The sequence below is a fragment of the Copidosoma floridanum genome, unplaced genomic scaffold (genome assembly GCF_036245765.1).
Source record: "Copidosoma floridanum isolate Cflo_tuat_1 unplaced genomic scaffold, Cflo_Japanese_pri ptg000040l, whole genome shotgun sequence".
In the NCBI taxonomy this organism is placed as follows: domain Eukaryota; kingdom Metazoa; phylum Arthropoda; class Insecta; order Hymenoptera; family Encyrtidae; genus Copidosoma; species Copidosoma floridanum.
In genome coordinates, this window is record NW_028321917.1 from 6986856 (window position 1) to 7010844 (window position 23989).

At 37.4% G+C, this 23989-nt stretch overlaps 1 protein-coding gene across 2 annotated transcripts in view; it reads left to right on the plus strand.

Annotated features, from left to right (window-relative positions):
* The window catches only part of LOC106645921 (receptor-type guanylate cyclase Gyc76C), a 131961-nt gene that overhangs the window by 60696 nt on the left and 47276 nt on the right, over positions 1 to 23989 (plus strand). For both annotated transcript variants that reach the window (XM_089597831.1, XM_089597832.1), the window contains exon 2: positions 12382 to 12902. In XM_089597831.1, the coding sequence (XP_089453957.1) occupies positions 12429 to 12902 (474 nt within the window). In that variant the 5' untranslated portion in view covers positions 12382 to 12428. The remainder of the gene's footprint in view (positions 1 to 12381; positions 12903 to 23989) is intronic.

Consider the following 23989-nt stretch of genomic DNA (forward strand, 5'->3'; position numbering starts at 1 on the left):
TTTCTTACCCGATCGTAAGGATGATGCATACATGCATGCAGGGCTCTTTGCCACTTTTGTGTTTGTAGATAACTTGCTACACTACCTCTGAGATATTAGGAATTAGGTCTCTTGGGTTATTACTTCTTGGTATTCCACCAACTCCTCGATACCTTCACTGAGAAATTTACAACAATTGTGATATTCCTTTTATTACCCTTGACTCTGGAAATCGATGGAAAAACCGAATGCTCTTCCTGGTCGAATAAACAAAATAGACCATACGCTCTGACCGATGGTCATTGGTGCTCCTTTTCCCCCAACTCCGAGTGGGCGGGCCGTAACCACATGACATTAGTGGTACACAGTAAACGTCTAAAACTAGCCCCCTTTTTTTCTTTCTACATGCTAGTTCCCACCCTTTTACTTCTTTATTAGTATAGGTGGGGTATACCGAGCCATGCAGGTGCATGGCTTTAAGGGGCAACCTATACTTCTTTTAATAATGAATAACTTTTGGACAATTTTTTACTTTTTTATTAGCAGCAGTTAACATGAGGTATTTGTAGGGCACAAAAAAGTTTTTTAAAAGTTACGTTGTTTATTAGAAAAAAAAAAAAGTACAAATTTGGAGGTTGATGTTATCATGCGGCATCATTTTTAAAACGTCGGGAAAAATATGAAGAAACTCTTAAAGGGTTTCGAAAATATACTTTATCGAAAGTTTGAAGTCTTAGCTTTTGAATCATTATTTACAAAATATTTTTTAACGGCAATAAAAAGTCACCGTTTTTAATTGAAAAAAGTAAATAAACAAATGTGACGCATTGATAGCTGCAGCTGATGGGTTGGACACTTTTCCGAACCAGTCAACGGTTTTGTTTATACTATACGTAACTAATCTCTTTAACGCAGCTGAAATACACTAAACTAAGTGAACTTACTTTTTCTATGCCCCATATGCCCCACCTTTTCCAAAGCTATACAAGTTAGTTCATTGATGAGTGCGTGGTCACATAAGTCCCTGTGTATGCCCTTTATCCCAGGTGTAGTTTGATATGTGTTACGATCAACGTAATTTATTTTGCTAATTCTACATAAATGATATTTTTTTATACACATTGTACCTGCCCATTGGCCGCGAAATCCTGTCAATTAATTATAAGGGCTCCATAGCATATTAGTAAATTAAGAAAATTATCCTTCATTCTACTTGAGCTCATTGGTATGAATTAAACAAATAAATCCTCATTTGACTCGATTAGAGAACAATAAGTCTATGCACTCATTCGAATGATCTGTCCCTATAATTATGCAATGATCAATTGATTACCATTTGTATCAGTGTGTTCTCATGCAGTTTAATGAAATATACCCCATCAATACTCTACACGCAATAATTTAGAGTATTTCTATCTTATAACTGTCATTTTATTTTATTATGCGTACATCGTTTATATTCTAATCGATGCATGTGATGAACAAATTTCTCGGTGGTAAATAAATTAAATGCTGCTTATATCCAAAGGAATTTTGATACTTGGGATGATTGGTCGAGATAAAATTTACTTTACATTAACCTTGCCCAGTGTCACGTCCCGTCATTTTACAGAGCCTGTTATCGTTGTATATCGTATTAACCATCGAATGTTTGAAAAATATCTAAAAAACGAACATTTTCAGACTTAAAATTAAGTATGAAAAAATGTGTTCTTTTTTTCACCACCCAAAATTTTTACATTTACCAAGTAGGCGTTTGTAGCCAAGCTTGCGCTTTCAACCATGCCGCGTGCACGAATGTCGGAGAACTATCTTTGATAGCCCTGTTAATTTTTTTTTTCTTCCTTCGGAATTTTTCCACACTGACATTTGATGAAACTTGAAAGCATGGACCAACGTGCATACATAAAAGCAGGTGAATCACCTGGGAGTCCATTCGTAGGTACTGTACTACGATGACCGAACATGACTCACGCACATGCACACACTGGCCTATGTTGACTGGAAATTAATTTCCAATAACTTGAAATGAATTAACTTCAGAAAGATTATTGGTGCAAAAGTTCAGCTGTGAACGCTCACGCTGATGGATGAATTAACGTTGTAAACAATACATGCACTTGGATAAAATTTTACAGGGGATTAATTTAAATTAGACATCAAAAGAAGCGCAAGCCAATTTTATCGAATTAAATCTACAGCAAGCAATAGCTATGTATAGCTAAAAGTGGTAACTACGGTAAATCTAGTGGTGCCATATTATCTAAGTTTTGAAGGAATCATCCGATTGTCGACTTTTATTTTAGCAGATTTACCGAGTTATTCCTTATGACACTACCGATTTTGTAACTCTCCCGCAATAACTTAATTTTATAATATCGATAATTTTTGTCACTTTTTCAATATGTAAAGGGACACGAGAAAAAAGGGCCCTTACCCCCTTTTTCTGACACAGAGACGTCGAAAGGCTAAAATGGGACTAAAATTCTGAATTATTTTTCCAAACAATATGCACAACCAAAATTGAGTTGAAATCAAATTATGTTAACAATTAAAAAAAGTCGACGGCTCGTGACATGTGTCGCACTATTATTATTATTACTATAATTATCATAATTAATAATGTTAATACCATTTTTATTATAGCATAAGTATCGTAGCTACAGCCATGACCACTGGGCCAACCTACTTCGTTTCATTTGGCGAAACTTAATTTTTTATTGTAATGCACTGGCCGTAAATTTAACCAATTGCTTAAATGGAAAATTAGCGATTTGTATGGCTCTACTTGCAATAACCTTGATTGAATAAACAAAACAGTACCCAGAGTTGGTATACATATTTGTAATATTATACCCGAACATTACTATTAAGTTGTTGCCACTGTTTGTAAAATCTAAAGTGTCAAACAGCAAGGAAGGGCATGGTAAGTTAATCACCGTCCCTTCCCCTGACGCGTTAAGAAGAGAGAAAGCCGGATGTGGGAATCAATAAGTTGTTTGAGTGGCTTCACTAGAGCAGCTCTAGCCAATGAGGTTGCTAGCTATTGTCTGTTTTTGAAAACATTTCTGCGTCGTTTCGAGCCAGCACGTGACCGAGGTCCGCTGCCTCTGATAAAAGGGCCTGGAGGCCCCGACAAAAGGCAGTCACCTATCGAACGGTTGATTTGGTCAGCAGAATTTGTTTCTGGTATCTCGCAGTCACCACGAGCCGATCGCGACTCAGTAGTTTGACTAGATTGTAGAGGAACCCCTTCGGTACCCATAGCCGTTAACAGACAGGGCTCACTCGTTGACTAGGCGGTGTATTTTCTAGACTCACAAATACAAGTAAGTGAATTGTATTTTGGTTTTCCTAATTTTTTTTTTTTTTTTTTTTTTTTTTTCCACCGTATACCACTGCTCTGGATAGCAAAAAATGGTAAAAATTTGAACAACCGCATGTATAAGATGTACAAAAAATATTGTGTCTTTTACAATAGGCACTTTGCGTTTTTTTTAAATTTAAATGGATAATAATAGTCGACTGTGCGAAAAAATGACGTGAAATCTTCTTTGTTTTCAATTATCAAAAACTAATAGTAAATTATTCGAAAAAAAAAAAGATTTCTGTAAGTTGTTTGGAACAAATTTGTATAAATAATAAGGCCCAAACTAATGACAATTTAATATGTGAATATGCAAAAAAACGAGTCCGAAAATTTTTTCCACGGAAGCGGTGATTTGGTCTTGTCTATTATAGTATGGTATAGAATTAGTTAACACTTAAGTATTTATGTACGATTCCTCGGTTTTCTTCTAGACACGGAAAAGGTGTTTTGGTCATTTTGGCCATTTTTTTGGGGTTCTTGCTGACATTTCTGCTTGTAAAATTCTGTGTTAATTTTTTACCATGCATTGAAACTACCACTATATTTGTTTGGAACAAGTCATTTTTCGGGATATGGATATGATTTTTAGCTAATTTTACCATACTATTATTTCTTTTTTTTATATTTTTTTATCGTAACAGATGGATTTGCTGTTCACTTATAATAATTGTGTGTTCGTCTTTACAGTGCAAAATAATTTTATAAACAGTTAAAATTAAAACATTTTTCTTTATTCTAAAAAATATAACCACATTTCACTTAAAATTACATAAAATGCACAACAAGATTTTCATACTATAGGCCGAGTTAAATGCTATATTTAACATTATCCAAAGTAGGCATATAAACTTGGCACTTTATTACGCAGATTTTCATTTTGTGATGTTTTTTTTTCTTATTTTACAATTAGTTAGAAGCTCCACGTGAAAAGTTTATGTATTATTTTTATTCTCGCAATTTTATTGCTAATGACAGCACACGTGCCATGCACTTCCTTTCTAACTATACCTATCATAAATATTGTGCATTTATATATTATGTTGTATACAGGTATAACAGCTCTGAGCTGTATTAAGTATCTTTAATAAAAAAAAAATTAAATATTATTACTATAACAATTATAATTGTTGAGAATCAATACTAACACGCAAAAGTAATGAGTAAACATAAATCTTGTAAATTGTACTAGACATTAAACTGTAAACTTTATTATTTTTTGCAATTGTAAATACTCTTATTATTACCATTATTACTACAACAACTTTAATTAAGATTTAACTAAACAACTAAACTTTAATTATACTAAACATTAAACCATCGTTATTATTGTACTAACCCAGATTCACCTGTTATACAAGAATATTCTTTTAATTTGTTTATGCATCTTTATTTTTTAAGCCAGTCGTGTTAATTTAATGTTAATGCTTCGCTACGTAAAGTATGAGTAACATTAAGAATGTGAAGGAAAGTAATAGCAGGTGGAAACAGGAGTGGTGGATATTGTAACTCGGATATTGCTATTATGCTTTCTCAACTTGGCAATGGTCCTCCCACTCCACCTTTTGATGTCCCTCCGTTATAAAAACTGCCAAAATATGTTAGGACCACCCTGAAATTGAGAAAGCGTTGTGTCCCGATCACGCCTCCACATGATTGTATCCGCTGTATACTCAGGTTGGGGCGTTCAATAGCTTGCAGATTATCTGATTATGAAACTCGAATATCCTTATTCCCGTAGCACTAGAAAAAGGTAAAAGTTCCTTTATACTCTGAATGTAACTGATATTTCTTAATGCAGTACGTAATTATAACAACAATTGTTGTCATTCTTTAGCAAATCAAGCGCAACATGACGTAGAGGGATACAAATCGCTTAATATTACATTATTTAATCAATGGGCTGATTAAAAAAATATATGCTTGTTCAATAGTCATATTTGAATTACACTCCTAAGCATCGTCTCAATTAACTGTACTAAACATTAAACCATCGTGTTGTAATGTTAAATCTTAATAGTAGTAATTGTAATAATAATAATAATAATAATAATAATAGTGATAGTAATAATAATAGCTAAGTAGTATCGGTGTTATTGATGCATCAATCTTACTGTCCTTTACATTGTTGTAACTGATGAATAAGTAAGAAGGTAGGAACTAGCATGTAGAAAGAAAAAAAGGGGGCTAGTTTTAGACGTTTACTGTGTACCACTAATGTCATGTGGTTACGGCCCGCCCACTCGGAGTTGGGGAAAAAGGAGCACCAATGACCATCGGTCAGAGCGTATGGTCTATTTTGTTTATTCGACCAGGAAGAGCATTCGGTTTTTCCATCGATTTCCAGAGTCAAGGGTAATAAAAGGAATATCACAATTGTTGTAAATTTCTCAGTAAAGGCATCGAGGAGTTGGGGGAATACCAAGAAATAATAACCCAAGAGACCTAACTTAGAGTATACCGTAAATTTTGTCTTTGGTGATTAATACGTCGGTGTATTTATTTTTGATAAATTCTGTCTCTCATCAAGCTGTACCATCAATAAACAACGGTATAATTGTGGATGAGAAAAAAAAACCTCCACTTATATTGGAACACTTAATACGCGCAAATTTTTTCCCAGCCCACTTACCGCGTGTCTAACTGAACAAATAAACCAGAATTTCGATTGCTGAAGCACTGATTTCCAAAAGCATCGCTGCACTTAGCGCTATATTAGCGGCTTATCTTGAAAAATCCTTAAAAAAGAAAAAAAAAAAAAAAAAAAACACACAAAATTGACAGAATGAGATACGAAAAAAAGGTGGCATCCGTAATTGTCAGCTCCATCGACCTGGTCGCTCAAATTACTCAGGCACGGAGAGTAAAGCGAAACGCAAAAAGTGAGCAAACAAGGACGCGAAGGAGCAAAAAAAGAGCAAACGATGAAAAAAAAAACTACAACGACCGGAAAGTTTCGGGATCCGATGGTGCAGTTTTCGTTGACCAAACATCCTTAAAGGTGAGAAGGACGAACGGGTGTGTACTTAATACATAATGTGCGCACACAGTCGGAAAGAGAAAGAGAGAGAAAACCCAAGGATGGAAATGATTACAGAGTATATAAGAGTCGGAGGCGCGTGCGGTGTACCGGCAAATAAGGGCGTGTACGCACGCCGATCCAATAGCCGCTTGCATATGTGCGCGCGTGTATGCACAGTTGAATCGCGCGATTGTTATTACACGCCCCGTATTTATGGGTATGCATACTTAGCGCGTCTCTCTATATGTGTATATATATATATATAGATATATATATGTACGTGGTGAGTCTTGACACACCGCTCTTTCATTTCTCTCCTCGTGCTGCTCTTTCTGTTCGAAGGGTGGATATTTTAATGTAGGCATGTACGAGATCTCTTTTGAGGGCCTTATCTGTCCATGTCCTTTGTATACGAGAGATCCTGTTTTGAGAGACGACTCTCTTACTTAAGCAGAGTCGGGGGCCTTGGCGAGAGAGGAGTGTAGAGGAGGCGGTGACGGCGAGTTTTATTATTTTTTTTGTTTCTCGATGCACTGGTTTTATTTGCGTTGATGCAGGTAATTTGATGTGGGTGGCGCGAATATGTCAGCATGTCGATGGGGTTCAGTTCAGGGCTGATTGTAAATACAGAGTGAATCGACCGAGAAGCTCTATACGTGCAGGGAGTATCTCTTTTTCGACTCATGGTCGGATTTATGGGTGAGAAGTGTGATGATTTTTTTTTTCTTTTTTTATTATCTTAAAACGCGGAAGTGTATCACATAAAATTCTTGTGAGTAAAAGTTTCTGCGGGAAAAAAGATACTTTGGTCGACCGTTTGTTTAAATTATTTTTTATTTATTTTTTCTGTTTTTTATCACTACTTTGAAGATATGAGAGTTCCAATACATATGCCTAGTGCTTGGAAAATTCAGTATTCACTGCTACGTCCCATATTACCTATTATCATAAAATTGTACTCTGTATTATTTGTTGTTAGATCTAACCAAAGTTGGAATACATATCCTCATTTTGAGATTACGATTCACGCTCAATTATTAGCATTGGAAAAATATTACTCAAATATTGGAGGGCGAAAAATTTACCAAAAAAGTTTAAGCTACGGACGACATAAAAAGGTGACGTCTTTAAAACCACTGGATCGATCGATTTATAAATTATCATGCGTATCCTTCAGTGGTATCAAATTTCTCCTAAACAGAAAAGCAAAAAGGGCGCTTTTGTAGTAACGGATACTAGAATAAAAAAAGAATTACTTTCTATGATTTCAAAATGGACCAAGACATATGGCTAAGTACATGCCTAATGAAGAAGCCGAAGTGGAAGGATGTTGAAAACTCTAATTTTTACAGATGCCATAAAGGGATACAAGAATAATATCCCGAGAGAGAAAAATACTAAGGAAACTAAAATATCATAGCAAACTGGCAAGAACGAAGGTGAAGGTTGGGATGCTTAAACGCAAGTAGAAAGGCCCGAAAAAAAGGGTTCCAATGCTTCAAACTGCAGACTCAGCCACAAAATAGCAAAAAGTGCAAAACTTTTATGACTGTATTAATAAGAAACATGTAAGGAGATGGAGAATTAAGTAACAAAAGTGATTGGGAAATTATAATTATAGGGTATAATAAAGAGGTTTTATCAAAGGGAACTATAAATTAAAGACACTTAAAGTAGAACCAATAAATCATCTACGTCTATATGTATATATCATCATTTAAAAGTGTGACTATAGATCAGAGGCTGATAACACAAATAGAGATGAGATGGGGTAAGAAATAATGAGAAAAATTTACACGAAAGAAAAAAGTTCGAAACAAGTGTAAGTATTTTACAATATTTCGTTACATTTATTACAATGACAATTTGAGGAGAGCCAATACATAATGCATAACAAGCGGGTATACATGTAAATAGATGTGAAAATCTGTACGACAATTACGTTCAAATACATCTTCTACACCTTTTAGTGATTATGATAATGATGGCAATACTAATACAAAAAAAATCGTAACAATAATTTAGACCGAGATGTGAGTCGTAAAACCACTCGTTTGGTACTCATAATACCAACCGCTTATTTTTAAACTTCACAAACATGTTGTGTGACGCGAGAACAAAACAGTACACCGTATCCAAAGTAAAAACCTCGGAGTGTAAATAACCCCCGTAATTGAGTCATAATAGGCCTCCCTAAACTGACTGCTGTCACGACACGAGCACGCGTATCGTAATGTTTGGCCGCTGGAGCATCAAGTGTATGAAAGACCGTGTCTCTAATAGCATGCCGTGAACATGTATTCGTAAGCTGATGGTCGTATTGTTTGTTTGCGCAGTGCTATTTGTGGTGTACTCGTTTCTGTAAGGATGCGCTCACACGCAAGGGACCAAAATATTTGTCTTGGCGGTGGCAGTGCAGTCGGTGCTTATGCTCAATATAGAGACAGTCCGTAGGAATACCGGCATTGTTTTGCTATCGTCGCGGGAAAGTGAATTTGTTTCGGGGACATTTCGTTTGGTATTCATATGGACAGGGTATCGTTATACGATTACTTAGCTGTTAGAGCTAATTTTTTAAATGGCTGAATTCAGATTTAGTTTTATTGTATTTCAATTGTCTTGGCAGGGCCAATTTTTCATCGTCAAGGCCAGATCATCAGTTGACAATTTATTTTGAGACCAAGACAATGTAATCTCAAGAAATGCCCAATTGCCTTGGTCTTGTAGGGCAATTAATACTTATCTCAGATAAACTGAAAAAAATGTCTATTTTGAGATGACTCCTAAATAATCCTAGTAAAACACAAGTGGGTCATTTGAATTCCTGTGAAATAACCAAAATTTTTAATAGACAAAAGATCACGTAAGTGAACTTTGAGACATATATCACCATGCACATATTCAACGCCATTATATCATCCTTAAATTCGTGATACAACAGATTTGAACTCTACAGTTTGCTATAGCTACTTTGGTAGATAATAAATCGATTTGGTTGTTTCTTGAATTGGTTTGTCAAGACGCTGTACTGGACAGTGATCTCATATCCATGACTTACCTAAGGAGTCTCGTTTTATCATATACTTAAAAATATCTTGAATTGCAATAAATCAAAGGGTCATTGGAGCACGAAAGATCAGAGCATCGCGTGGAATTCGGTCAGTCGCCTCGCGATGACGATAACGATGACACGTTATTATATAGTGTCACCATAAGAGCAGTAAGTTAATGGCTCGTTGGCAATTATCGATTGTTCTCCGGTGTATGAGTAAGCCTCGGTTCCGGGAATCATTTTCATCCGCCGAAGGTCCTCCGATCTTGCACGGCTTCTCTTTTGTTCGCGTAAAAAGGATAACAGAGAATAATCGGATTACACAAAATTTATGATGTACTATTCAAACTTTCTTTGTATTTTTCAGTAAATTGAAACTTTTGTGGTGTTATTCAGGTAACACGCAAAATTTAACGTTGAGCTATGGTTGCATCGTTACTCACTTCGGTACACTGAACCTTCTTCCGACGAATAGCAGACATTTACTATCTAATAATAGATTTATGTTACAGCCTCTTTTCATGATTGTGTTAACAAAAATACGTATAAAAAAACGCAGATAAATAGTATAATTTAAAGGCAAATAGTTTGGAGTAAATGAACACATGCTGTGCACACAACGATAATCCATAAAATTGCTTCAAATTTAACAAAGGCGAATCTTTTAAATCTATACTTAGAAATTTAACTAGTGATTGCTGTTTCTATTATTTGTGAGAGATTAAATTTTTTTCTTTATTACTCCCATGTAAGACTTGCTGGATTCAATCGTGATTTACGTAGTTGGAAATATTGAAATTTTATTATTTTCTGGTATGATTAAAAAAATTTTTTTTTGGTATGCGTGTAAAAAAATATTTAAAAGCATTTGAGAACAAGTCACCTCTGGATTTTCTTCGAGTAAATATAGAATCTATTGATTATAAAATACTAAATCACGTTATGAGCGTTAAAACTTGTCACACAGTTTTTTTTGTCTCAAATCGATGAATCGATTTTGCATATTAAGAAACAGGTGCGCCAATCAAGGCTTGTTGGATCGAGCTAATTTTGATGGATTCGCTTGATTATACTTCGGAAATCGCCAATTTTTCATTCCCAACGAAACAATTATCCGATATTTAGCACTAAAATTTTCATCCAAAACGCACCAACTCGATAATTGTATTGAGTCACATTTAATATACACGTTAATAATAGACGTTGATTTTTGCGAGCGAAGAAACGTTTAAAACCGAGAAAGGCACGCGCTTGAGCCTTTGCGGAAGTAATTTGTGTTCAAAAGTACGAGTAGACTGCCTTTTTTATCTTCAACAACGCGCCAGTGGGTTTTTACGTGATATTTCTTTACGAACTAGTTTCACGATACTTGGAACAAATTCGAAAAATCATGAAGTGCGCGGAACTGTGATGTAAATGCGTCTATTTTTTTCCTTTTTTTTTTTTTTTTACTTCGTGTTGGTTAGTGTTATTTATATTTCCTCAAGTATTTACTTACATCGTAAAATTACTCAACATTAAAAGGAGGAAATAGCTCAACCTTTGTTTGGTATAGTCGCTATAATATATATACCGAGTGATGATTGGATTTTCAGCTAATCCGCAAATTCAAACAGAGAAGGAGTTATAATACACTATTACCACGTTTCACCGTAATGTATTATACTTCTGTCATCGACACCACAAACATGGAATTCCCCATTTATAGATGATATACCAAGAATCAATTGAGAAAAAGTACGTTATTGGCGAGTGTAAGTGACACTTGCCTCCTTTTTGTGAAAATAGTGAGTCTTTCGCTCGCGTGGCTTCCTATACGCCATTAAAGAGAAGGGCCGTGAAAGACGTCACACTGGTACTCATCTTTGTGATCGGCAAGTCCGGTAATTTCCCACCGCTCGCACAACACGCCGATCTTTCCATCAAACCTCGAAATCACACGGATATTGCCACTGTCGTAGATCTTTCACTTCCTGCAGGAAGCGTGAGACCATCTAATTGACCAACAAACGGTCTTCCGATAGTTTATCGTTGAAATAGCTTGCCGGTGTTTTGGTGCTGTATACAATGCGAGCCGAGGTGAATTGCCGATTTGTAATCTGCTTGAGGTTTGACTCGAGATCGTTAAAAAGTATAAAAGGGTGCCGTTTTCGATGAGTTTGGATGCTCCGCTGTTCATGTTATACCAGGGTCCCGGAGGGAGAGAAAGTGACGCCAAACAAATCTCTTGCAAATTTTATGGACCCTCGTATCCTTTGGTTAAAATTTAAACCAAACCTACAAGTTTTTTTTTTCAATTCAACAACAGTGAGCTATTCGATATGAGTATAATTGCTAACCAAGTAAATCTTTGGATTATTAATTTCAATTGTCTTTAGTAAATCAAGAAGTTTTCCTTTTGGATGCTGCATATATAAAATTATAAAATCTTTGTTTAAAATATTGTTACATTCCCATAAGTGATTGCACAATCTAATCTACTATAGTTCTATCAACAAACGCTCTTCCATACGAATGTTGAAAACTCTTTCAGTCTTAAGCTAAAACTTTTTGCAACTACAACTATTTTTTTTTTTTTTTTTTAATAACCTGATAAAAACTATTCTTCCTCAGGGGCTAAGGAAAACCCCTCTTTTATTGCCATTCTATAATTTATCTTTGTCAGTTTCGACCCTTTATAACACACCGCAAAGCATTTTTGAGATAACTTCAAACCTCGAAGCAAAAAAAACTCTCAACAATTTTCCCTCCCCTTTCTTTCATCGCACAGAGTAGTTACAAAACTTCACAATTCTCGTACTTCGAAAACAATGACCACTTGCAAAATGAAAAATTCCTGTCCACAGCTAATACCGCAAAGCATAACGGAGCGAAACCATTAAGCACACCGTACTTTGTATACAAGTATAAAAAATAAAAATAAAAAAAACCACTTTGTTATGTGTTTATCTGATGTTTCAGGTGAGGGAGTGGGAAGGAGGCGCTGACCGGTGGTGGCGGCGGCGGCCATGCGCCCCGGCCCGCCGATCCCGAGCCGCCGCAGGCCTCCCCGTCGTCATCATCATCATCACCACCACCACCACCAACGGCCCGTCATCACCACCAGCAGTGGTGCAACCAACAACATCAATAATCGTCATTATCGGCGACAGCAGCGTTGCGGTTTCATTGGCTACTTCGTCTTGCTGTTGCTGGTCACGAATCCGGGTCGGAGCCTCGAGGAGCCCCCAACTACGACAGGCGCCAACACCAGTCTTGCATCCTCCTCCTCCTCGGTGAATTCGAGTGATGCACTGTTGGCTCCTTCGTCGTCGCCGTTACCATCGTTGTCCCTCGAAAGTGATGAAGAACAACTGCCTAAGGTTTACAAGCCGAGGGAGCCTCAGAACCTCACTATCGGATATCTGACGGCGATCAAGGGCGAGTTAAAGGACAGACAAGGACTCGCCATCTCCGGTGCCTTCTCTATGGCCCTTGACGAGGTCAGTTGTTTCTTTTTTTTTTTTTTTTTTTTTTTTTTTTTTCGTTCTTTTATCACCTCCCTTTTCCTCTCAGCTGTCCTTGCGTACTTTAATTTTTTCATTTATTTGTAATTACTATTTTTTTTTTTTTACTCTATGTACTCTTTTATTATGAGTCTCAGTGTGTTGATGAGGTATCCGTTATTTACTAGATTTTATCCGTTCCCTAAATCGTTTGTTCGCGATGGATTATAAGAACATTGAATTTCAAGTGAGTTCGGATTTTTTTTATTTTTCTTCCCTGCGTGTTGCGTGCGCCAACCTCTGTGCTCTTTGATGGAAAAAAAAAAAAAAAAAAAAATCATAATTATCTTTTTTAGATCATTTTTCATCTTCGTTCAATCTAAGGAATTTTTAATTCCTCTAAACACATTTTTTTATTTTGTCGCTCCAAGTATCGAGTAATCAGTCTCAACCAATTACACAACGAACAGAAGGCCTTAATCACGTGGTATTCTTTTTTTTAAGACAGAATTGAAATATTATTAGATTCGACATTTGTAAACGATTATAATTATATGTACCCTATATGTTCCCAACAAAAAAAAACGTTCTAAACTTTTTCCTCGTCTCGAGGCTTTGAAATTCATCAAAACAGAGTAAATAACGAAAAAATAGCAATTTTCGTCAAATGACGAATGTTGTAAGATTTCTAATCTCACGTTTTTACACATCGAGCGTCCCTTTAACAGTATCCTTTGTCGCGATAACACCAAATCAACCATCAAATACGCGATACCAAACGAAAGAGAAAGAAAAATTTTTAATCCCAAAAAAGGCCCAATCACGACGAAATTGAGGAAAAAAAAATGGGCACAAAATGAGAGCGATATAAAGAGACCTTATCAGCATCGGTGATAAGCATAAATCTCATCGTAAAAAGACGCGAGGGCGAACGGCCGCGGCTACTCCAAAAGGTAAGTCAGTCCTCCCCTTTTCCCTGGCACTGCTCCGCGTATCCTCCCCTTTTTTTTTTTTTTTTTGCACACATATCCTCATACTCGTCGATACTCAACAGACACGCGTGTTACTGTATTTACATGTATCGGTATATACACATAATGTATGTGTTTTACAGTACACCTATACAGGCGCGTGCGAGGGTTACAGCAGAGCAAAGCGTATCCCAACCGGTGCATGCACGCGGGCCCCGATTCGATTCCCACGATCGCAAAACCAGAAGAGAGAGAGAGAGAGAGAGAGAGAGAGTAAGGTCTACATACACATGCACGTACGGGAAGGAAGGGAGATGTTGCGCCGGAACGAGAAGAGAGACAAGTCGAAGGTGGAGAAAAGAAAAGGAGGAGTTGCGCGTGAGATCAGGACCCCGTTTGCCAGTGGTGGCTCTTTAAAATTAATACGTATACTCGCGAGCTGTAACGGAGATGGTCGGTGATGGTTCAGGGGGTTATTTATAGACGAAAGGACGAGGTAGTGGATGTAGGGCACGTGGACCGACCCAGGACTGCCGATTATTGTACTCACACAATCAAACGATGATGTTTTTTGCAGGCTCCCTTGTTATTTAAGCTCACCTAACTATCAAAAAAATTTTTTTTTCTTTGTAAAATTAAAACATTGATTCTCTTGATGATTGTACCACCTGATCCTGTCTAAAATAACGGTACCCACGTGTCTCTATTATGAAATTTCGTGACAAATGTATTGTTGTACATCAGGATACTCGTGATACAATTTTTTTCTGCGTACAGTAAATTCATAATAGGGACGAAAAGTTAAATATCCTCTTTAGGGATTTCTGGAAGATACATACTAGTGGTACCCTCTTTAACTTTTGGTAATCAATGTTGTGAAATTTAATAACTCGATTATAACTTAGTATTATAAAAAAAAAAAATACTTAACATTTAGTCATTCGGGAGAAAAAAAAATTTTCTATAAATAAAAAAACTCGATGAATGAGTAAACAAATATATAAAAGTCCGATCTGATGGGAATTTAACTACATCGAGACATACAATGTGGGTAAATAGGTAACTGATTTATTCGCTATGATTTAATTTTTTTTTTTTTTTTAGCTAGGGAATAAAATACTCCAATATGTATTACTTCTAGCATATGGTATAATCACATTTATCACTCAATTAGCTCACTTTTGAACAAAGTTTAAAAACATAAATCAAAAAAAGAAAAATAAGGCAAAATTTGGGGGTTCCCCGAAATTTGTCACAACCCCAAGCGGTATTATACATAATGGCGCATTATTCCCTCTCTATCTCTTTTAAAGTCTCGAGATGTAAAAAATAAAGCGGAATAGATGTCTTATACGGAGTACTATCATTATTGTAATTATTATTCGTATCATTATTATTATTATTATCATTATTATCATGCACCGTTCCGCCCCCGCATGCGCGTGTGTATACGCGTAAACACAGCCGATCGCCACCTTTGCCGGCTGCTACTGGCGTCGAGAGGCAACCGTGAGAAGAATATTTGCAGCCCATGGGGCCCGGGGGGTGGGCGGGGGGTTGGGGGCGATGACGACGCTATATATACATACATACTATACAATGCATCACATATACAAGTATGCTTATATATATATATATATATATATATATATATATATATATATATATGTGTATATATATACGCGTACACCTACCCAAAGAGATATGCCAGAGAGAAGGTGGAGGAGGACGCGAAGCAAGGGAGAAAGCGAAAACGCTGCTGCCGCTAACGGGCATACCTAAAATATATTATATCCGTGGAGCGGGGCCCACGTGTGTGCATGGGTGTGCATGTATGCGTGTGTGTGCGCGGGGCACTTTAAAAGCCGGCGCGTATGGCTTGGCGCCGATTTTTTTGGCGCTGGCTTTTTTGGCCGACCGGCAAGAGAGGGAGAGGGGGGAAACCCTTTTCGTGATGGGAATCTCCTCCTCGACGCGGGCCGTTTATGTATCTGGGAACCGGCATCATCTTATTCTTTATTCCTCCGCCTCCTCTTGCTTCTCCACCTTTCCTTTCTTTTTTGCCCTCCCTCTCTCTTCTCGCCGTGCATACCCCCTGTGCATGCGTTTCCTGCTGTGACTTATTGCGTTATAATAATGCCTCTGCTGTGGGCCAAGAGAAGCTGGGCGAAAACGATACAAAACGAAAATGGTTCGGCAACGATTAGCTCTGCGTGGTTCTCTTGTTGCGTTGGATAAGGCAAAAGTATCGGTGATCGAGCGATTTTTGCCGTAAAAGTTTGTTTATCGGTTTGTTTGTGGAATCACTATATGCTAAAATTATTGAAATTTCGGTGGATACTTGTTATTTTCATTTCCAAACAATTTCATATCAAATGGCCTTCCGGCTGCTGTATGCTATAGTCAAAAGTGATAAGTCGGGGTTTACAAAATTTGAAACGCCAAAATATTAATCAAAAACTTTAAACATCTTTTCAAGTACCAAGTACGATTTTTCACGACTGTTTTATTAAACTAAACATCTTTATAATTGAAAATTTCTATTTATCATACGTACTTTTTATTTTCTTCTCTACTTTTGTTCTTTGCACGGTTATAACATTTCGTAAACAACGAAACATCATGACCATTAAAACTTAATATCATTGGAAAAACATCACGAATTGTGATCTCAACTATTATTTGGGTGGTAGCTCGTTACAAATTAAGTGATTACTGTAACTTTCAGTTATTTTTGCACAAAAAAAGCGTTTCCAGTTATATCCGTAATATTTTTCAGTTTTGATCGATTTAATATTTTGTTCGGAAACTCATGCCCAAAGGTTCTTTTTGAATCCTTTTCTACTGCACAGTAAAGTTTAATTTAACTTGTTGTACACTGTTATATGCAGGCTCAAAAAGGTAAATCGGTGAAGCGCCGTTAAAAGGGTTTGGGGGCCAAGCCCCACTGTATTTTTAGAATTTATCTAATGAATAGAAAATGATTTCAATGTGCTACAGCCTATTTAAATATTTTTAGTTTTTTTACTCTAATTAATCTCCTTCGAAATTCCTATTTACAGATTTTTAAAATGTGAGTCAAGTATAACTTTTGATAATATCTACACCACAACTGCGTGAACTTTTACACCTTTGAACTTGTGTGTCATCGAGCTTCATCAGAAACTTCATCCAAGGGTTTTCGACTACCTACTTTCCTTTCCTTTTTTTTTCAATCACCATCACTCGATTCACCCAGTTTGCAAAAAAAAAAGATAATAGCGATCAAGATGGCCATCGTTTGAGCAAGACGCGGGCGTTATTGAAAAAAAAAAAAAAAAGACGTAAGCATCGCGTTTCAGACCCGCTCGCCCCCGACCCACCGAGTAATTGAGCTCTCGTGGCTACAGCAATAGGAAAACGTCATGTTTTCAAATGTCTCTTTTATTTTAGCCGTGACGCGGCTCAGAGAAACACAGAAGATGGAAGATACGATCCGCGAAACGCGTACACACACTCGAATACGTGCTGAGCAAGATTATAGTCCAATTTGAAAGGCTGCAAGGTCTTTGCTCGTGCGCGTGCGTTCGTTCGGCCATTTGTATTCTCGTGCGGTGCATTGTCGAGTCGGGAGGCCGGAAAATCGCCGATCGTCATCGGTATAATTATATGGACGACGTTTGATGAAAGACATTTTTTTTTTTTTTTTCAATCCCAATCACTGGTGTTTCGCGTATGGTATATGTGACGCAAAACTGGAAAAAGCAACGAGCTGCTGACGCGCTTCGTCGAGAAATCGGTAAACGATTTCACGCCCGTGAAATTATTCCGCCGTAGATGGTGTGGTGGAAATGGTGGAATGGCGCGTACCTCAGACAGAGGGGCGCGCTCTATTTCCGTACCTCAGGGTGATCGGATGTTTGCGGCCGGCGCTTTATTTTTACACGCCAACGATCGGCTATGGTTTTTTTTTTTTTTTTTTTTTCCTCGGCAGGTGTACACGAGCGCATTGTGGTACGTGGCGCGTGCGTGCGTTTTTAGGAGTCCTGGAGCAGGAATACGCCCATCTCTCACGCTAATCAGTATTCATGTATGCGAGGCTTTGAAGATTTTTGGCCGCTTCGAATCACGGGTTTTTTTTATTGATGAAGTAATGATTCCGAAGTTTTGAGGGATATAACAGTATTTATCTGCAAATGGTGTCGATGGATTTCATGAAAAAAGAGCTCGATTAGTTTTCAAATTGTTCTAATTAGGGGTCAAATGGATAAATATTAAATGTACTTGGACAGAAAAAAAAAATCGTCCTCGTACTTTCAAACGATTTTGATATTATTTTTTTCGACTTTCAAATCAACTCCTTCAGTTCTTCTTCAACTTTATATGTTTTTTTTTTAAATGTGAATAACTAATGATAAGAAAAAAAAAGTGATTCACATAAACTTCTAAATGTACATTTTTTTTATAAAACTTCATTGCAGCAGAAAAATCATTTATTTCATTTGTTTTTTTTCTAAAAAAAAAAACAAAAAACAACGATGTTCACATTAGCACGTTACATGTCATGCACAGTTTTAATAAAGACAAATTAATTCAAATAAAATCCATTTAAAAAGTAACTGTTGGACGTTATTGATCTTAGCTTGGATGCGAAAAATTAAATTCCGAGTAAATTGAAAATCTTTGTAATCATTTACTATTTTTAACTTAAATTATTACCTATTCTGACAAGTTTCCTTAAAAAAAAAATCACTTTTTTCAACTGATCTCATCTTATCACCATCACAATTAATTTAAGTATTTCATGATTTTAGCTTTAGTATTTGCATAAAAAAAACCTTGTTTTGACGTGTAATTTTTGTCTCGATTTTCCGGAAAAAAGATAAGATCGACATTGTCTTGCTTAAGCCCAACTATGATCAAAGTCCCGTATGACCAAAAAATACTTGGTACGGACGGTTTGAGCTCTAAATCAATATGCCAAAATCAGGTGTAGATAAAATAAATTACACTTTTTTCCGTGACGAAAACCCAAAATACCACTCCGTGTACGTACAACGATCGCACCTAAAAATCGAGAGGCTCCCGAGTCGTAGTCCCTAAAGTTTTAGTTACTCACAGTATTTGCTATACTCCTCTCTATCTCCTTCATTCTCAGTAGCACATTAGTATATACATACCTCCATATATATATATATGTACACACATTATATACTCGCACATTCACACGCGTATATGTACGTACAGCAACTTGTACATGACCGGACGCCCTTCAATTACTCGAAAACAGGCTGATTGGTAAAATCGAGTCGTTGCGCGCTATGATATATACAATATACGTGCAGTACCGTGTAGTCGTCGTAGTCGTTATTGGACCGCCCGCCCTACTCTTTTCTTCCTACCTATGCTCGGTCATTTTATTTCGCCATACGCAAGATATATTTATATCAATGGGACGCCTTTTTTTCAGAGTCGCGCTTTTGAGACAAGTACCTTTTGCTCGCGTAAGCAATCCGCGCTTTTCTACTTTTGATTATTTTCGTCATGGCTCTTTTGAAGGGCCAACTCGACGCTTTTTTTACTCGTATTTGGTCCCTATACCTTTGGACTTGAAACATTTTTTCTATGAAATAAATGCAATTTTCTACTTTTTGCTGAAAAGTTTTACATACAGGTACACGACGAAAATGTTTCTAGTTATTTGTACACACATGCATACTTTTTCCAAAAGAGTTGACAGTTTTTTCTGCCTTTTTTTCCAAAAGCACCATCGTGTTGCCATTAGAAGCCCACTAAGAGAAGGATTTGTTCACTATCAACGTACAAGTATGTTAACAGAAAATTAGTGTACATGTTTCTTATAACTTTTTAAATTTTAACTGCACACAGATGGTATGTTAATAATTAACATGGCATATTTAATACTTTTACTACTCTAGTATCATTAAAACAATGTATTATGCAATGACAATACAACAAAATTAAGTGCAGTCCTCTATTTTATGTAATATAAATGTAAAAAAATTTCACAATTTATCAGTTAAAATATCATTTTTATTGATATTTTAACTGTTACAATACGTATAATTTCAGGATGCATATTATACGTAAGTTAATAGTTAACGTATGAATTTAATTACTAACAAATCCTTCTCTCAGTGCCCCAACTTTGAAGTGACTTTCAAAAAACCAAAAGCCCATAGATAACGACGGTACATCCACGACTTTCGCGATGTCGGCTGGAAGAAAAATCCCACGCCAAAAGCAAACCAGGTTGCGAAGCGACAGCCACGCAGGGACGCGTGATTCAATGCAAAATAACATTTCAACCATCGTAATCATCATCACTGTTATAATCATCAAAAGTTAACAAGATAACTGTCACGGAGGATAGAGTTAGAGTACACGCGTGTATAGGTACACCCATACACACACGCGCGTAACCAGATTACCAAGGGGGAAGCTGTATAGGCATGCCGTATATATGTGCGAGTGTGTCTCTATCGGGAGAGAGAGAGAGGCTGTTCTACGAAACATAACAACGTTTCTCTGTCGCGAAATATTCGCACTCGTGCGGGAAATAATATATTGGTTTCCCAGGCGACGGAGCGTTATACAGTTAACCGGATGGAAAAAAAAAAAAAAAAAAAAAAAAAGAATCGAGCATCTTCTCGTAATTCACTACACCAGGCCCGGGATCAATCTCGCATCTTTATCTCGATCCGATGACGAGACAATTTTTATCTGCCTCCTTTTTTTCTTTTCTATCGCGCAAATTTATACACGCTTATGGAGGAAAAAAAAAAAAAAAAAAGAAAGAAAGAAACCACGACTCCGTCCTCCATACGGAACGAGGGTCAAGAAACTTCGTCCCCGGCGCGTTGCGTATACACAACATTATGTGTATACATGCACACATGCGTGCACGATTACACTAGAACGAATGAGCTCTCCGATAAATGGGCTGGTCGTCGTGAGAGCAGCAGAGCAGTAGAGACTCCCTGGACTGGCATATATAAAAACGCATCGGACTCTATATATATATATACGCACAATTGTCCTTACGTGTGTGCGCGGGTAATATCAAACCGGTGGAAAATGCGTGCACAGCATCTGGAGTCCGGCCAAGTTGTTCCGGCTAAGGGCTCTCTATAGCTATATGTACTCTACGAAATCTCGCGGTGCTACGTTGCCCATGTGTATATGTATACCTGTGTACTCGGCTCTCAGCGATGCTCCTCTCGTGAATATGGTGTGTGTCATTTGCTCGTCGCTAGAAAGGTCTTAAAGATATTATATTGACGTCTTTTGGGTGTTTGAAAATCGGTAGCGCCCACCGATCGCGATCTAATTGACGATCGTTATATACGCGGTACCGATCTCTTTGATGATTTTACTAACTCTGTGCCCTCGATGAGCTCGAGAGAATGAAAATCGGCGACAACACTTGGCACTTTTTACAACTAACGATCCACGCGTATTAATTATGTGACTAACGAGCGAATCGTTAAAAATTGTCTCTTTCTCCCTCGTACATCGTTTCGGAGAGCCCAAATCGGCACGCCTATATTCTACGTTCGGAGCTTTGATTTACGGGGATATTTATTTCAGTCGGCGGATCATACGATTCTATATATTATATCGAGACCCGCTACGCGAGAGCCCGTCCCTCTCTTGGAATCCTATGCGAAAAATATTGACCAGCGCCTCGTTTTGCGAAAAAAAAAAAAAAAAGAAAAATTTTATAAAAAGTTTTAATCGACGATTCTCCCGATCTCTGCGAAGGTTTCTAATCTTCATAAATTGTTTTTATTACGCTTTTGCGAGGCATGCGTGGATTCTTTTTTTACCGTTTTTTTTTTTTTTTTTTTTTTTTTTTTTGTGTATACATGTACTGAAAAGAGAAAAAAAAAAAAAAGAGAGACAACAGTAAAGTACATAACTCACGTTGGTCTATACCTACCAAGGAGCCGCGTGGCATTGAATTTTTTCATCTCCAAGGATCCAACCGGGCGGTTCAACATCCTTTGGCCGAGTGAATTTGACCGATCCCCGATCGAAGGAGCCGATGTTGCCGTTAGAAACAAAAAAAAAGTCTCTTACGGAGATACACACACATATATATATACACATACATAATATCAGGCCCATCCGTTCGCTCCGTGGGCATCGACAAAGAAAAATTTACGATGGGTGGTGTAGGTACGGCCCGGGCAGGAGGGCCCGTGGGGGAACGCACTGGAATTTACGATCCTTCGAGCTCGACGGAGACAGAGCGGGTGGTGTGGACGTATAGTGGCAGCCGAAATCCTCGATAATCGTGGAGCCCGGATGCAGTACTTGTGCCCGGGCGATCAAGTCGTCGTGGGAGCAGATGTTGCGCGCGATGAATAAAAAAAAAAAAAAAAATTACGATGGCTCTTGGGATTATGAGCTGATCAGGAGAATGGGTCACCAGGAGGGGTCCCTCTTACACGGATCATCCAACGAGATTATCGTATTGCTTCGCAATTTTTGTTGAACTGTACCCCTGATTAAATCCGAGTGACCACCACTCATCGTACGATATCTTGTCACGCTGAACAACGAGTCGACGACTATAAGTATCTCACGAATCAAGTTTCCAGATTTACTCGAAAAAATTTTCTCCCGATCAAGCTCATCAAGCTTTGATTGACGATTCTTTCTTTACAATTCAGGTGGACAATAAATTACACACTTGTATACATTCCTATGGAACAGCGTAAAAATATCACCCCAATCTCGATCAGCGATCCACCAAACACGCGTTTCTACGGTTGTGTACACCACCACACTTGTGTGCGTCTGAACAATTTGCAGGAAACACCCGAAAAAAAAGAGACGGAAAGAGGAAACAAGCGGAAAAAAAAGAGAGCTCTCTCATCCGGGCGCGTGCGCCAGCTACAAATCTCAGATTTATGGAAAACGGATGCCAAAGCACCGGCAAGCGCCGTATAGGAAGCATTTGTCACTATTTTTCCGTTTTGCATCCACACATTAGCATATATAACATGAATATATATACCACAAAGCATGTACAGAACGTGCCACGGACCGTATCGAGTCCTCCTCCCGAGTGTCGATTTATAAATGTATTGGTATACCGTTTGCGTGTGTACGTGTAGCCAAAGCGCACTTTCACCTGATCGAATTTGCACGTTTGGTCTTTTGCCGCGGCTGCGATGTAGATATATCGGGTGCAGGTGTGTGTGTGTGTGTGTGTGTGTAAAACGCACGCACCGTATCCGATTAGAAGTCGCGGTTTTCTCTTTCGGCTCCTTTGGACGTGCATGCATCACCTGTATTTGAATGCCAAGTTGCGGCGTTTCGCCAATATACACACGCTGGCTTCCTCTTCTGTCTTGTACCAGTGATAAAGTGTTTTTTCTTTACTTTTACCATCAATACGTTTATTTATGTGTGTTTATACTATTGATGATATTTATGTTGTTTGATTCCAATTGATTTGTGTACATGATGGAAAGCTTTTAAAGTGCAGTCTTTATAAGTTTAATTGTGAAATTAACTCTTCAATACCTTCGATTTGGCTTGGAGATTCATGATTTTACTTACTTAAGTTTAAAACGTCTTTGGCCTCTGTTTGCCTTTGTTTCCAAGCCTTTACATGTCCCTACGTTGCGGTTTATTCATCTCAACCACTGTACTTTCCTTTTTGCACCGCTTTTTTCTTACTTCATTCCGCGTCTCTAAGCTTTCATCGTTACGACTCTATCTCTGTGTTATTGTTACTCTGCCTTTATTTTTGGTCTCATTGTGTCAATCCCTAAATTTTACTTCGAATTTATCTCTTTTATCTAAATTATTGAATTTTGATCTTTGTATATACGATTGAATATGTTTGCGAGTATGTTTTTTGTACCTGTACTTTTGCGACTCTGTTCTGATAATTTTTCCTAGTGAACGAAAACCTTTTTTCCTCATGACGTATGATCTTCGTATCCGTTTTTACCTTTTTTTCTATTCTCTCAGATATTTCTCCTGTTCTGTGCTTTCTCTTGTATCACTACATTCACATTTGTCGTTTATTTCATTAAAATCTGTCATTTTTTGTCATCAGGACTTATCATCTCATCCGCTCATTATTTATTTCTA